This window comes from Glycine max, chromosome 19 (assembly GCF_000004515.6).
Source record: "Glycine max cultivar Williams 82 chromosome 19, Glycine_max_v4.0, whole genome shotgun sequence".
Lineage (NCBI taxonomy): Eukaryota > Viridiplantae > Streptophyta > Magnoliopsida > Fabales > Fabaceae > Glycine > Glycine max.
This window is the reverse complement of record NC_038255.2, coordinates 41,682,645-41,698,692: the sequence shown is the minus strand read 5'-3', so window position 1 is coordinate 41,698,692 and position 16,048 is coordinate 41,682,645. Positions and strand designations below refer to the sequence as shown.

Sequence of the window (16,048 nt, the reverse complement as noted above, 5' to 3'; positions counted from 1 at the left end):
CTTTTCTATGAATATTATAAAAAACTAATTATGTTTTTAAATTTTATTTTAATTGAAGATATAATATTGTTAATTTTTAGTAAGACTTTTTTTGGGTGAATATTTCAAACAAGATAAATAATATCTGAAACATAATCATAATGCCACTATTATTCATTGTTAGTAATTTAATATTACCATGTACTTTGATAAAAAGAGAAACACGATCCTAATTTTATGACCAAAATGGAAAGTACGAAAATTTATTCGAAACTCGTTTCTGGTAGTTTGTTGTTTTTTTACCTAAATAAACAAATTCAGTTGATAGAAGAAAAAAAAATTTATTTATGAAGTGACTGCAAGTAAACTTAAACTACTAAACTATAAAATAATACAGTATCTATCAAGTTTATTTCAACAACCAAACTAAAGAAAATCTTGCTTAAAAAACAAAAGAAAGTCTTGTGCAGCACAATATTTTTTTTTAATTTGCTTGCTTAGATTAGAGTGTTATACAATGCAAGCCCAATCCATTATTTTCATCAGCTTATTTTTCGTTGAAAAATACCAGAGAGAGACAATATGGAGGAAGAAGAAGAGAGAAAAGGCAAAGAAAAATAAAATAAAATAAAACTGCAGAGTCTAACAACACCGGGTAAGAGAGTCATGGACATACAGAGAGAGCGATAAACGAAAGTGAAACTCGTAAGAGAGAAACTTTCGCCATCAGAAATTGCTGATAAAAAAACTCAAACAGAGTGAGAGAAGTCTTCTATCGCGTTCGCGGATGATATTTTGTTCCTTTTCTGATCGGAAATGTTGTTTCCGGCGGCGGCGGGGAAAGTAGACGCGGCTGAGGGTGGCGGTGCCGAAGGAGAAGGAGATTAATCATCATGAAGACAGGAAAGGGGAAGAACAACGGCTTGTTGCCGAATTCGTTGAGGATTGTCTCTCTATGCCTCAAAACTGTGTCAACGAATGCCACCACCGTTGCTTCCACCGTGCGCTCCGCCGGCGCCTCCCTCGCAGCTTCTATTTCCTCGTCTTCGGAGGATCACAAAGATCAGGTACCGCTGGATAGATAAACCTATTTGTTGGCGTTGCTTATTGAATATTAACACTGGAAGAAGGAGTTGATCACGAAAAAGAACCAACTATACATATTTGCTTTATTACTTTGTAGAGCAAATGTGTTATTGTATCTCTTCTTGGATTAGCTCTATAATTATAAATGCGTAGTTTAGAGTTTACACTGAAGATATTAGGGAATATCATTTATTTGCACTGAGGTTTTGTGTTTGTCTAATGGAAGTGCTCACTGAGGTGGCTTTACTAACTTGTTAATTGATGTAGAATAGCCTTTCAATGGGAAATGAGGGTGAAAACAATCAGGGATGAATTTTGGGAGAAAATTGTATGTAAAAGAAAAAATCAACCCTGAATTTTTCATCTTCACCTTCAGTTTTTTTTCTTTTGTTATAAAACTGATTCCGGGGGACAATATTTGTGAATCTACTCAATAGTTTTTCGGGATTTTGGGACTTGAAAGCTGTCGTAGGGAATGTTAATTTAATAATTACTTCCAATGATATGAAGATATAGATATAGAGTTTGTATAGTTTAACAAAATTCACATTGGAATTTATACGAGTTTTAAATCCTCTGTACAGGGTTTTGTTGCAGATTTTGCTTTATTAGCTTTTTGACTTGGTTTATAGATTTCCCAACATTTTGCACATTAATTGCTTTGCATTTTGGCTAATTTTACATTTTCCAGTTCATTTGTTTTATGATGATTGGACTTTCTTCTTTGACCTTTATATTACATGAGCTAATGTATCCAATATCACGTGCCTTTTACTACTTGGTGGATAGGTAACCTGGGCTGGTTTTGATACACTGGAGCTTGATTCATCTAACCTCAAACGTGTTCTTTTACTTGGTTATCTGAATGGATTTCAAGTTCTTGATGTTGAGGATGCCTCTGGCTTCAGTGAACTGGTCTCAAAGCGCGATGGTCCAGTTTCTTTTTTACAGATGCAGCCCTTGGCTGTAGGTTGTGATGGTCAGGAGGGATTCAGAAAGTCACACCCTTTACTGTTGGCTGTTTGTGGGGATGACACTAGCAAGGTAAACCACAAAAGTACCAGTTTGAGTGGTGTAGGAAGGGATGGTAATGTTGAAACCCAAACGAGGAACAATGTCAATTCTTCAACCGTTGTTCAGTTTTACTCCTTGAAGTCTCACTCTTATGTTCATGTTCTGAGGTTCCGTTCAACTGTGTGTATGATCAGATGCAGTTCAAGGATAGTAGCGGTTGGTCTTGCAACACAAGTATGCAGTGATTTCTCCGGTGTCTTGTAGAAATTTTAATACTTATATTAGAGCTTTATTGTCACATAAAGATAATAGGATCTATTTGACTTAGTTTTTTTGTGTAATGTATACAATAATTGATGCATTTTGTTGATTATTTTTGCAGATACACTGCTTTGATGCTTCGACTCTTGAGAATAAGTTAAGTGTTCTCACTTATCCTGTTACTCAGTTAGCTGGACAAGGAACAACTGGTGTTAATGTTGGTTATGGTCCAATGGCTCTGGGTCGAAGGTGGTTGGCATATGCTTCTAACAGCCCCCTGCCCTCTAATTTAGGTTGCTTAAGCCCACAAAACTTCAGTGCTTCTCCGGGAATTAGTCCATCAACTTCTCCAAGCAGTGGTAGTTTAGTGGCTCGGTATGCAATGGAGTCTAGTAGACATTTAGCTGCCGGAATAATCAAATACTGTCAAGAGCTGCTTCCTGATGGTTCCTCTTCTCCCGTGTCATCAAATTCAGGTGTGAAAGTCGATAGGGTTACAGGAATTGATGCAGATAATGCGGGAATGGTTGGTATTGTTTCATGATGCCTGGACTAATTGATAAGTTAGATATTTGTGGGCTTTATATGAGATGTTAATATCCAACATGTTCTTGTGTCATTTGGTTGATTGCAGGTAGTTGTCCAGGATTTTGTTTCTAGAAGTATCATATCACAATTCAAAGCTCACACTAGTCCTATATCTGCACTATGTTTTGACCCTAGTGGGACCCTTCTGGTCACTGCATCAGTATATGGGAATAACATTAATATATTTCGGATAATGCCATCATTCACATGCAAGAGTTCAGCCACTCCAAGCTCCAACTGGAACTCTTCTCATGTGCATCTTTATAAACTTCATCGCGGAATAACACCAGCTGTCAGTATATCTTAGTTCTGATGGGTTTATTTTGCTTGCTTTTCAAGTACGATATTCCTTTTATAGCTTGCCTTCATACCCTTTTGATCTTTTTTTTTCTTATTTGCCAGATGATTCAGGACATTTGTTTCAGTAATTTTAGTCAGTGGATTGCAATTGTCTCATCCAAGGGTACTTGTCATCTTTTTGTTTTGTCACCCTTTGGGGGTGATACTGGCTTTCAAATTATTAGTTCTCAGGGTGAAGAACCGTCCCTACTCCCTGTTGTTTCTCTGCCTTGGTGGTATACTCCGGCTTCCATTCCTTACCAGCCATCTTTGCCTCCTCCAGCACCTGCTGTTCTTTCTGTGGCTAGCCGGATAAAATATAGTAGTTTTGGATGGCTTAATACTGTTCACAACTCTTCTACAAATGTGACTGAAAAAGTTTTTGTGCCATCTGGTGCCATTGCTGCCATCTTTCACAATTCCTTGTCTCACTCGCAACAGCCTGTTAACTCAAAGGCAAAACCCTTAGAACATATATTGGTATATACACCTTCAGGTCATGTAGTTCAACATGAACTTCTGCCATCTGTTGGTTTAGGAACAACTGATAGTGGTTTGAGAAACCAGTCAACTTCAGTCTTGCATATGCAGGAGGATGAGTTCAGAGTCAAAGTTGAACCTATTCAATGGTGGGATGTATGTAGAAGGTCAGAATGGCCAGAAAGAGGGGATTCTTGCTGCAGTACCTTTGATAGACAAGGAGGTATTGAGGGAGTTCAAGAGAAAATAAGTTATAGTGACTTCCATGGATTGGATTTTGTGGGCTCAAGAGATGAGGCAGGGGAAAAGATGGTAAAATCGTCCAGTGAGAATATGCAAGACAGGTTCCATTGGTATCTGTCTAATGCGGAGGTGCAAGGGAATTTTGGAAGGTTACCCATATGGCAAAAGTCTAAGGTATTTATTGTGCCAAGTTCTGATTTTCATATACAATACTATGAATTTGTAGTTAACAATTTTGCTTCTTCAGATTTGTTTCTATTCAATGAGTTGTGCAGGAGCTAGTTTCAGTGGTACTGGGGAGTTTGAAATTGAAAAGGTCCCTGCTAATGAAGTTGAAATAAGGCGAAAGGAGCTGCTTCCTGTTTTTGACCATTTTCATAGCATCAGATCAAGCTGGAATGAGAGGTGGTGACTATTTTCTTTTTCATTCCTTGCAGATTTTGCGATCTGTGTATGGTGTCAATGCTTTATCAAATCATGTCATTCTATCTGATTAATACTACTTTTGGATGACAAAAATTTACTGTAACAGTGGTACATTATAAAACAAAGGCTAAATTGCAATTTTGGTCTCCCTCTAATTCTTGATTCACAATTTTGGTCTCCCTATTTTTTCCTGTGGTTTTAGTTCCCAAATTTTAAAAAATCTGTAATTTTGGTCTAGTCCTCAATTTTGCATACAATTACACTTAATGTTTGACTAATGATGTGACAGTATTGTGATGAGGTGGAAATTAACATTTAAGAATTAAAAAATAATTTATTAATTAAAGTGTAAAAAATAAAAGAAACAAACATATGCAGAATAGAGGATTGGACCAAAATTTCTAATATTTGGGAACTAAAATCGCGGATCAGGAATTAAAGGGGGGACCAAAATTGCAATTTAGCCTATAACAAAATGAGCTTTAGCAAGGACATTAAAGAAACGATAAAATGGGTTTTTAGCAGCTCTAGAGTTCACAGAATTTCTTGTTTCAGGGGAGAATGTATAAGGATAATGTTTATTATTTGAATACTTATTTCACTTAACTGGTTACCTTGGGAACACATGATATTCATTGATGTTGAACATATTCAATCTAAATTTTACAGATTGTAGTTTATAAGTTTCCAACTACAACCTTGGTATTGCAAGCTCACCCTAACTGACTCACCATATCATGCCATGGATAAACTGGATTTCCTGTCTTATCTCACCTTTGTTGATTGTTGAATCATGCTTGTTGGCTGCTTCTTTGAATGAGAGAATGTCTTGTTTTTATCTTTTCCTTTTGATTTTGTCTGTGTTGAGTCTGGGTTTCAAAGTCAAAGATAATTTGACTTATAGATGCACGCCTGTCAGAATAAAAGGACAAAGAAAAAGAAATGAATGCCAATATTATCAAATGTTGCAAACCTTTTTTCTTAGGGTCTCTAGATGGCATGAGGTCATCCATATTTTAAGTATCTGCTGCTTGCATTCAGTTGACGAATTGGAGGCATTTATGGGGATCTGTTACCTTGACCAATTGAGTATTATTGTCTTGCAAAATGCATACATTATAATCAGTTACAACTGTTATCCTAAAGGAACTGTTTTTCGTTTGTATGTGCTCGTCAATGATCTTATTTATTAGTCATTCTAATTACTTAGTACTGGCTTTTGGTTCAGAGGTCTTGCTGGGGACAGATATTTAAGCTCTACATCTCCTGTTCTCGATCAAGCTGATGACAAGGAAACTGCTGATGTGACAGTTATTTGTCATTCAAAGCCAGCATCACTGAGTTCCACTGAAAGCTCAGAAGGAGGTAAGAAGCTAGTTTACTGAAAAATTATATTCCAGCCAATTAATGACCCATTGGAGTTGTGCAAGAATATAGAGACACATTTTCATAATATTACTATTTTTTTCTTCCTTCGATGGAATGCTTGATGAATAGCTGAGTACTAAACATTCCACACTGTGTTTAAGTAATTTCTTATATTTTGCAACCATCAACATTCTCTGCTAAGTCTATTTTTAGTTTTTTATTATTTTGAATCTCATGTGGTATTGTGGCAACCTCCCATTGATACGATATTTACTAATTTACTCTAGGTTCATCAAGAAGAATTGAAAATCTGCTTGACTTGGATCAAGTTGCTTCTAGTTATCAAATACTTGGTGAGATATGCCTGGAAAGAATGGGGACAATCAATGTTGAGCCTTGTCTACAAAACCAGATTGTGATGAGTCCATCATGTCTGTCTGGAAACTTGAAACATGTTGATTTCAACGCTGACCACATTGCCAGTCCTATATTCCAAGGGAGAAATATAACTTCTGAAGGAAGAGATTCTATAGGTGTTGAGATCAGTGAGAACTCAGCATTGGTTCTAGAACATGCTTCACACGAGACTGAATTTGTGGAAGTAGCCTTGGCAAAGCAAAATGAAGGTGTTGGGATATCTTTCAAGGATACCCACTGCAAAACACAGGAGCATGATGGGAGTGACGTGTTAACTGAAGTTGTAACTGATGATGTTGACAGCAGCTGTAGCTACCATGAAAGAGAGCAACTAGAGGAGCATGGGGAGAACGATGAAATGCTTGGTGGCATATTTTCCTTTTCCGAAGAAGGTAAAAATATAAGGCTGCATCTATTTTAATTAATCTTGTGATTGTTTTGTTGGTATCATCATATTACTATCATCTATAAGTCTATTTCCAATTAATTTATTAACTTCACACGTACTTTAGGTTGATTACCACAGTTGAAGAATAAGTCACAGCATCTATGAAGTCATTTTGTCATCTGTGCTGTCTGGAATCATAGCTAGGATATATAAAATCAAATGTAAATGTTGTGAATAAGAAATGACATATGAGCAAAAATTTAGTTGATTTGTTGCTGAATTGTGCGGTCTCCGTGGGACTCTCACCCGTGTGTACATTCTGTAGATGGACGTTCATGGGCTCGCTAACTTTGGGCCCTATAGTGTGAAAAGTTCTGGGTAAAGGTAGTTTGAGCTTGCATTCACAGTTGTAAGCGGGTCATTTACCAATGTCTATAAATACGAATCAGGCATGGAATTCCCTTCAAGTTGTGTAACATTTTTATTTTAAATTTGACAAGAAGAAATGAAAAATGTAAAAAAGCTCAATTAATAGTGTTCATTAATGCTTCTGCCTCCCTTCATTCTTGCAGTTGCAGATGGTGTAGTATGATAACTTAGTATGATGATTGATTATGTGAACGAGTGGAAAGGACTGTCTCTCTAAACTCTGCTTCAGTTCCTTTTATTGGAAGAAAGAATGGAATGTGCGATTATTATTATAGGATAAGAGAATGGACAGCATGGTTGTGAGGGTCAAGGTACATAAGGATAAACAGCCACATTAGCTTCTCTAGATATATTTATCATTTGATGAATTTGACATCTCATCCATCAAAACAGTCAAACTCCGGTGAGAATTGAAGATGTTGGATGCCAAGAAACTGCTTCTCCGTTATGGTTTAAAAGCTTAGTAAATTTATATAAAAGCTTAGTAAATTTATATAAATATTATGAGTTCAATTCTTATGCACTATTGTTTAATTAGAAATTATAGTATAATTTTTAAAGTAATTATTGCAAAAATTAATAAATTTACCATGTTAATTTGTAATTCAATGATAATTAAAAAATATTTTACATTATTGGTTCTTAAATTATTTATTTAATGTTTATTGATAGTGAAAAAATGTTTTATATTATTAGTAGATAAATTATTTACTCAATGTTTATTATTGTTTTTATTTAGAATTTAAGTGCATGTTTAACTTAAAGTTGAGAAAATCTAAAAGTTATTCGTTCAGTATAATGGAATTCGTTAGTGTATTAGAATTTACAAAAAATACTTTTCAAACTTTAATTCAAACACAGTCTTATCCCTTGTCAACAAAACAAAGAATGAGGTAGAATACTAATTCATTTTCTTGAGTTATTTTCTATTTATAAAAAAAATTGTTCTTCAAAATAAATTTAAACCAAATCAATTAAATTAATTCAAATTAGTTTGATTTATTTATTTATTTTTCTTTAAATTGAAATCAAATCATCTACAATCAGTTCTACTCTTAATTTTTTTAACACAGACATACTTAATCGCTCGATAATTTTTTATAATAGAAATTTATACATTTTAGATTCATATATATTATTTATTTATTTTTATCATATTTTAGATAAAGAAAGATATAATATGTTTTATAGAATGAGATATATAAAGTTACAGTTGTTAAAAAGCGTACATTAATTTATTAAAAAAAAGTGTATATTAATTAAGAATATGAATACCTAAAACTTATTTAAGTATTTTTTAAAATATTAAAGTGTAAATAGTTTTTTAATTTACAATAATATAAAATTCAACTTTTATGTAAAATATGAAATGACAGAACATAAATTTTAAAAACATAATATTTTTTTAATTTAATTTAATAACCCAAACCAAATCAACACAATGTTAATTGATTTTTTTTAAAAGAAAAAGGGGAAAAGCCACAACACTGTGTTTATTGATGTAATTTAATTTAATTTGTCTGAAAGTTTTAAACATTAAACTAAATTAATCTAATTAAATATGTTAAATTCAATTTTTACTATTTTACCCTAAAATTCCAAAAAGATCAACCCTTCAGCCTGAACTTCCACAACAAAAAGGGGAAGAACTTTACATAATTTTGGGTACTAATATTGGTGAGACAAAACCAAAAGCAAGCATGTTGACAATCACTGAGGAATCCACGTGTGCCTTTCTCTCCTTCATTGGTAGCTGAACAAAAACACACGACACAAACAACGTTTTCATTTCCATTTTAGTTTCAACTCAAACCCCTTCCAATTCCAAACTCAGTTGTATTCCCTCTCAAATTGAACTAAATCAAACCAAACCATCATGGATGTGAGTAAATTAAATTCCTCCTTTTTTAATTTATAATCTTTTGTATGACTTCTTCGTATTTTTATTAACCATACAAGCAAAATGTCTAGTTCAATTGGTAGAGCGTGAGTGAATTGTTGTAGAGTACTTAGTACTTGTCTTCGATTCCTACCGATAAAAAAAATAAATAGAATACAAATACAAGCAAAAGTTTGATCACTTTGATGGCTACAATTTACTATTTCAATTTTAAACTTTCTTCCTTTTCCTATTTTTTTTCTTTCCCGGTGGATAATCTGGATAGTTGGGACATGCTTAATAATGAATGTAGGGTAATGTTTTCTTGTTGTTGGGGTGTAGGGATTTCTGGATGATCAGTTCAATCAGCTTCAGAAACTGCAAGATGAGAGTAGTCCATATTTTGTGATGGAGGTTATGACCATGTTCTTTGGTGATTCTGAGAAACTTCTAAATAGAATTGCACTAGCTCTGTGAATATATATTCTCTCTGTTCAAGGGGTAGGACTTTTATTGTGATCGAATATATTATATGTGAATGAAATAGGTTAAAGGGAATGTTAATTATCTGTATGACCTATGTAGAGAACAAAAACCTGTGGATTTCAAAAGTGTAGATTCTAATGTCCATCAGTTCAAAGGAAGCAGTGCCAGGTATAATCTAGTATTGCTTTTTCCTTTATATTTTTTATTGTTCATGTGTTGCACTAGCCAGAAGAAATATATGCTATGAGAAATTTGTATTATTTTGTGATTTTATTTGATTAACAGTGTTGGTGTTGCGAGAGTTAAAGATGTCTGCACTAACTTCAGAAATATTTGCGAGGCTCAGAACCTGGAAGGGCGAGTTGTGCAAAGTGAAAACTCATTTTCTATTACATTCTCTCCTCTCCCCTTCTTGAACATGCACTTTATTGCCTTAAAATGTGTATATCGTATCCTGTGATTGTGAATTATTTATGGTTACTGCTTGCTTGGATTACAACCCGGTAGTCAATCCTGGGCACAAAGCAATAAGACTTTTCTTGTAACTAATTAATTTATGAAGAACTTGAAGTTGTATCCAGAAATCAATTTTGAAGTAAACACTGAAAATGCTACAAGTACAAAATACTTCTTAAATTGGTCTGGTGGTATGTATTTCAATTTACTCAATTCAGACATTTTTTTAATGATTGTTTAAAGAATAGATTTAATTTTTTTTATCTTTTCAGAATTTGTCATTTAAAATTCCATATTTCATGTTTTAGTAAATAAATAAAAGGGTGCATTTGTTCATGAATGCAATGTTAGAAGATATCAGCGACTCTGCATTCACTCTTTCACCCTTATTGCCAACACATCACACTTGCCCCCATTGTCAAATGATAAATATAATGTTTGAATTTCATCGAATAGTCTAAGGAACCAAAACAACCAAATCTTACAACTCACAAGAAGCAATTGGATTTTATAAAATTAGATAGCCAGTGCCATTTTTTTTTTGGAAACATAGGAGCTAGGTGTTCAATGAAAATTTGAACTCACCTGTTGAAATGATGGGGGACCAGTAACATATCTAGTAATGATAATGGATCATCTCTGTTCTTGTTCATATTTCTGATTGTTGATATTGAAGACCTCTTTTTTATGTCATGCATATACTGCAATTAATAATGCTTGTTTGTGTACTACCATGGTTTCACTGTGTAAGATTATGGGCGGCAAATTATGAAGCAAGTATTGTTGCACTTCCCTTGGCTTATCTAATGTGTTAGGATGAAAGAGATAAAAAGTATGTTGTTCCGGTAAATTTTATATTTTCTTCCTTCTAAACTCTAGAGATAAATAAATTATCAAGAGTTTGAAGGTGCTAGCTGGCTCAGCTAATGAAGTGATTTATGGGCAAGGTCCTGAGATCAAATCCCACTTTCATCACTCCCCCTCCTCGGGTATAGTACTGTCCATATTTTCATGGGTGGCAGAAGTGAGTCATTTATTGGTTGAAATATAACTGGTTTCCAAGATCAGGTACCTAAACAAAAGAAAAAAGATTATTAGTTAATGTAAGATGTTGTCCACTTGTATTCTTGTTTTTTAAGAGAAAACTATGCTATTAACCAACTGTTCTTAATTTATCCTGTGTTGGAAATTATTTATAAAAAAAATTCCACTTCCGCACTTAGTTAGGGAATATGCCTTTCCACTCAGCCTAAAATATTGCATGTTTGTTGTGTGCTTTTTTCGTGAGCACTTTTGAAAGAGTCATAATCATTAACCAATAAGAACAAAGGAGATCTTGTACTGATGATTGAAATTGAGCATGGTGATATGACCCTCACCACAATAGTTGGATAAGAAATGGAATCACTAAAAACATGTATTGGAGTAGGTGTGTGAATTGTCTGCAACAGTTGCAGCAAGAATACTCTCTATTGAGGATCAATCTTCAATACTTATTTAGAGTAAGTGTAATATCTTGTTCAAGGAGAGGCTTGAAAACTTTATCACCTGAAAGGCTTTGGCAATTTTGTAGCTTCTAATGCTTGTCCCTCCTTGAATGATCTATTCTTACAGGTTGTTTGAATCCTATTACTAGTACTTAACTATGTTCCTAATATTGATTACTACAGCTGCAACAAGAAATCCAAGCTGCTGGTGGTTCAGTTTCCACAGTGGAATAGATGCAAGCGACATGATTGTCATATAGTGGAAACCAAAACAAGCTACGAAACAGTGGTGGAAATCTTCTGTTACCAATCCGTTCGATGGGAACGTTGCTGGGTTGGAACAGTGCTGTTTATCCAGTGGAACTTTGGTGGAATATTAGCTGGTTCAATGTATAATCATGCAGGAGTACAATGCATATATTGTTTTAAAGATCATTTGCATGTTAGTGCTTTTTGTTGTATCGGGGTTATGCAGTATTTTAGTCTCCGCTGCCTTAAATACTTAGTAACCTCTTTGTATTCATTAATATGGTTTCTCTGGAACCACTTAATTAATATTATCTTTGTTTGCTGATCATAAAAAAAAAAAAAAAACCTACGAAACCTAAGCTTTTGATGGAACAGTTTATTTTGTACAAGTTTTTATTTGTTTTGGGGTTATGCAACTTCCAGTTTTTGAATGATTCTTTGAGAATTGTCTCCAGTTTGAACTAGGGGATGGTGGGGATGTGAATAGGCATTTCTTTTAAGATATACGATTCATTTCCCAATGAACTATACTGGTTTCTTTGGAGTGTCGTTTTTTACTCAGTAAGGTAACAAGTTTATTGGTCATTGCTATGAGAAACCATTGTATGAATATGATTTTGATTTTAGTTTGTCCAAGCGTAGATTCTCTTGATTATAAACGCGGGTGACACAAAACCAAAGTAACCGAAACTATCTATACCTTCAGGTCAAGGGATTTTACATTTTAGTAATTTTATACGGCCTTTTGTGTAGGGAGTGGGCAACTATAGTGGTTCCTTTCTCCAAATTCTGCTTTGATTTGTAAAAAACTATGAAACACCCATGGTTCAATTTGCTTCAATAGGGGTATTTGTATTAATTTTATATAGAAATAAAGAGCTTTGGGTTTAAGTGTTACATATTTATTAAATAGGAAAAGTTTTGTACAGTCATATAAAAGGAAGAGATGGTAATGACACTCTCTAATATTCTCTTGTATTAAATAATTTTTTATTTTTTTATAATTTAAAGAATAAATTGATTGTTAACTCTTTTATATATAAAAAAATATAAATCCTATTCTATATTCCCATTTTCATCATTCACTACCTATTTTCTCTTTTCTCCTTTTTTTTATTAAAGATATTAAAATTTGAGTTTAATGATCATACACTGCCAATGTAAAATTTTACATTATCGTCCAATCATAATTCATTATTAATATAATTTTTAAAGTAATTATTATAAAAGTTAACAAACTTATTATATATAATGAGTTATAATTAAATGATAATATAAAAAAATTTACTTCCTTTCTCTCATAAAATTTTACCTTATTGTTATATCATTTTAATCTTGTATTAAATTGATCATTTTTCCAAAATATTTCCATTAAATCCTCTATAGTATGCATGCTGTCATTCCAAAAAATATATTCTAGAAAGCAACGTAATAACTATTTCAGATTTCTCAAGAAAATTTTAGAGCTAAACAAATTGCAAATATATAAAGGAAATTCTCAAGAATCAGATAACTATTTTCTTCAAGATTTATATCAACATCAGAGAAAACAGTTTGAAGAGACTGAAGAAATGTTTCTAGTTATTAGGGAAGATGCTCTCCTATACAAGATGCACCAACACGTTTTTTGTCCTAGTTTTGCTGGAAATAGTGTTCTTTTCATGCTGAGAGTGTATAATCATGTACATAACCAGCACTAGATTAGCATAATTGTCAATCAATTCCTTTTTCTGGTGCTCATGACCAATCACTATTATATATACAAGTAATTTTATGGGTTTTTTTTTTCTTTAAAGGATAACTGCGATAAAGTTAATTACATCTTTAAGTAACCATTTCTTCTTGGGCTATTGGGAGTTACTTACCAAACTCTTAGCAAACATTTGGTTTCTTTGGTGTTAGTATCTAAAGATGATGCTAAATTTTTCGTTTTCATTGTATTATTTGTATCAACTCAGTACACCTATCGGGATATTGGTATTAGCTACTATCATGTATATACGTATGTCTTGGGACCAGACCAACTAAACCCATACGTACGTACGGCACCCAAGTATGGCCTTATTTATATAGGTTCGAGGTTGACACATGTTCCTCAACACATCTATAACTAATATAGCCGGATTGTTTTTGTCATGTTCTCTAAATTACTAACCGGGTCCAATGTCTACATTTACGATAAATTATTAGATAATTCAGCATTACTATCAATCTATGGTCCTAAATTCCAATCAATCTCTACAAACATGTACTGTATTTGAATTTTTTAAATTACGAGAAAAATAAATAACACTTAAATAGGAGTACATGTTATATGAAAACTAATGAGAATCATATGATTTAGAATTACCTATTACCTAATAATTTCTTAACATTTACGTGTTTCCTCATGCTCTTGTTTGGCATATATACGAGGCACTTTCCTCCATCACCGTATCTCTTGTCCAACAGATCTCAAAATGAATTTGACGATCCTAAATAATTATGAGGCTACTGAGCAATAATACAATTTGTAATTGTTTTGCGTATTCGTGAAAATACTTGCACTTGACGTAATGGGCTCAAGTAGCAAGAAAGATTCACTTAGAGTATTACGCTGAATAGCAATGATGTCCGATACTCCTTTTACACTTTTTATTTTTTTTGTTAAGAATATGCTATAGCTTTTATTTTGTTAAGGAAGAGATGGAGAGGGTCAGAGAGAGATGGGCATGTTCAACCTCCTTTGTATTGGGTGATTTTAAAAAAATTAAACCAATCAATTCTCATCTTATAATAATACGAGTAAGTGTGTTTAAACTTATTTATTGAAATAAATGTTTATTTTGATAAAATAAATAAATTTTTATTTTTTAATGTATTTGTTTAAATTGTCTCTGTTTAAAACTATTTTATTTATTTTAAGAATCATATCATATTTACTTCTTAAAAAAATACTTATATAAAAAAAATTATTATTTTAACGTTATTTTCTTTAAGTTTAAAGAAAATCACCATTTTTTTTTTAAAGTTTGACTTGAGTTTTAAGATTGCAAACAACTTGGAATGAAAAAAGATTGGACTCACAGTCACGATAGTTTTTACCTTGTACCCTTACCTTTAAGTTCATAAATCAAATAATGACACATATGGATATTTTTCTTGGAGAAGTTCTTAAACATCATATTTTGTACATTAAAATAAAATTAAAAGTTTTGAATTAAGGTAAAATATAAGAGTGTTAATCTCACCTTATTTTATTATTCATCTTTCTTCTTATTTATTCTCTTTCAACTCAAACAAACAGACCTATAACTTAATTATAGCATAGCTTTTGAGTTTGACCCAGCTAAAAAAGACCTAAAAACTTTTTAGCAGAAACAAAAAGCCAAGAAAGAAATTAACAATTCAGGGGAAAGGAATAAACTTCCCCGTATAATAAGCAGGGCACTTGATGAAAATCTGATTCTGTTATGTTGACTCACAATCTTCCTCTCCAAGAAAGAGAGTTGAGCCACATACCCACTCTACTAGACAGTAATTGGTGAAAAGCAGAATATGGGAATTGCGAAACAAGCTTTGGAGCATGCAAATATCTTGAATTGGACGCAATTGACTATGAGTCTGTTAGCACTGAGTTAGTTTGAGCTGACAAATCATCTTCCTCCGTTGTCCTTTCATACAAAAGAGATACAATGTGTGTTTTTTTTTTAAAAATATAAATTATATTAAATCCAAAATGATACAACAATAAATGGGACATATCCTTTCGTTAGAGAAAATAAAAAATCTTCCTAATACAAGAAGGTGTATATCAAGATGCTAAAGCAAATGCGACAAGTGCGCTTGTGTATACATAAGAAACTTAATTTTGCTAACAAAATTTATTACAAAAAATTGATAATCTTTAAAAATCAATTTATTTCTCGACTGCCAGATGCAGTAGACTGTTATTACTATAGTCAGACAACAACGAAATTTTCTTTGAACACCTGATGTGAATATGCTCCTAATTAAAGAGTTAGTAATGTGCTCAAAAGAAGTAAAACCCTACAGAAATGAGCTAAATCACGAATGTGAGTCTAAATTTGGAGAGATTTCCTACAAGAAAAAAATAAATGAGACTCGACCTCATTTGAACATACTAACTAAAGAGTAAGCCATCGATTTCTTTTATACTAAGTAAAAATATACTAGCTAATTGATTGGTCCCTTGCTTCTTCTTTTTTTCCCATACGGTATAGGTAGTAAATAATTGGCAATCAAGCTCGGAGCATACAAGTTACAACATTGTGTTTCAAGTTATAGTTGCTTGACTTTATGAGTCGTAGTTATAGTTTTTTTTTTTTTGGCTTATTTATGAGAGACTAATTAATGATGCTAGAAGACATTCATGTAGACCCAAGGGAGCTTACGTTGTTATGTGCAAGTAGTGTGTAAGTTACAGTAATAAAAGAAGCGAAAATGTTTGGTAACATCAAAAACGGAAAAAAT

General features: G+C 32.9%; 2 protein-coding genes across 5 annotated transcripts; both read left to right on the top strand.

Annotated features, from left to right (window-relative positions):
* The first annotated feature begins 506 nt into the window (after nucleotides 1-506).
* On the top strand, nucleotides 507-7,575 carry LOC100818381 (autophagy-related protein 18g). Of its 4 annotated transcripts, none has more exons than XR_005889903.1 (10): nucleotides 507-1,046; nucleotides 1,855-2,313; nucleotides 2,462-2,866; nucleotides 2,975-3,220; nucleotides 3,331-4,164; nucleotides 4,238-4,395; nucleotides 5,645-5,781; nucleotides 6,072-6,593; nucleotides 6,915-7,038; nucleotides 7,162-7,236. XR_005889903.1 is itself a non-coding variant. In XM_006604349.4 (9 exons), exons 1-9 carry the CDS (start codon nucleotides 873-875, stop codon nucleotides 7,179-7,181), a joined length of 2,955 nt encoding a protein of 984 aa, XP_006604412.2. In that variant the 5' UTR covers nucleotides 507-872; the 3' UTR covers nucleotides 7,182-7,575. The 4 variants fall into 4 exon arrangements, 2 of the variants coding, with proteins under 2 accessions (XP_006604412.2, XP_040868506.1); XR_005889904.1 differs by having other exon boundaries at nucleotides 6,915-7,056; XM_006604349.4 differs by lacking the exon at nucleotides 6,915-7,038 and having other exon boundaries at nucleotides 7,162-7,575.
* LOC100817844 (histidine-containing phosphotransfer protein 1) lies at nucleotides 7,303-11,756 on the top strand. The gene is made up of 4 exons (XM_041012904.1): nucleotides 7,303-7,329; nucleotides 9,240-9,370; nucleotides 9,483-9,551; nucleotides 9,669-11,756. The coding sequence occupies exons 1-4, from the start codon at nucleotides 7,303-7,305 to the stop codon at nucleotides 9,841-9,843; spliced, it is 402 nt and encodes a 133-aa protein (XP_040868838.1). The 3' UTR covers nucleotides 9,844-11,756.
* The last annotated feature ends 4,292 nt before the right edge of the window (nucleotides 11,757-16,048 follow it).

What these genes read in the sequence shown, in the direction of transcription:
- LOC100818381 (XM_006604349.4), top strand. Translation starts at nt 873, where the DNA reads ATGAAGACAGGAAAGGGGAAGAACAACGGCTTGTTGCCGAATTCGTTG. An exon ending in AGATCAAGCTGGAATGAGAG is followed by an intron (nt 4,396 to 5,644) that starts GTGGTGACTATT and finishes CTTTTGGTTCAG; the next exon opens with AGGTCTTGCTGGGGACAGAT. An exon ending in CACTGAAAGCTCAGAAGGAG is followed by an intron (nt 5,782 to 6,071) that starts GTAAGAAGCTAG and finishes AATTTACTCTAG; the next exon opens with GTTCATCAAGAAGAATTGAA.
- LOC100817844 (XM_041012904.1), top strand. Translation starts at nt 7,303, where the DNA reads ATGGACAGCATGGTTGTGAGGGTCAAG. An exon ending in GCATGGTTGTGAGGGTCAAG is followed by an intron (nt 7,330 to 9,239) that starts GTACATAAGGAT and finishes GTTGGGGTGTAG; the next exon opens with GGATTTCTGGATGATCAGTT. An exon ending in AATAGAATTGCACTAGCTCT is followed by an intron (nt 9,371 to 9,482) that starts GTGAATATATAT and finishes TGACCTATGTAG; the next exon opens with AGAACAAAAACCTGTGGATT.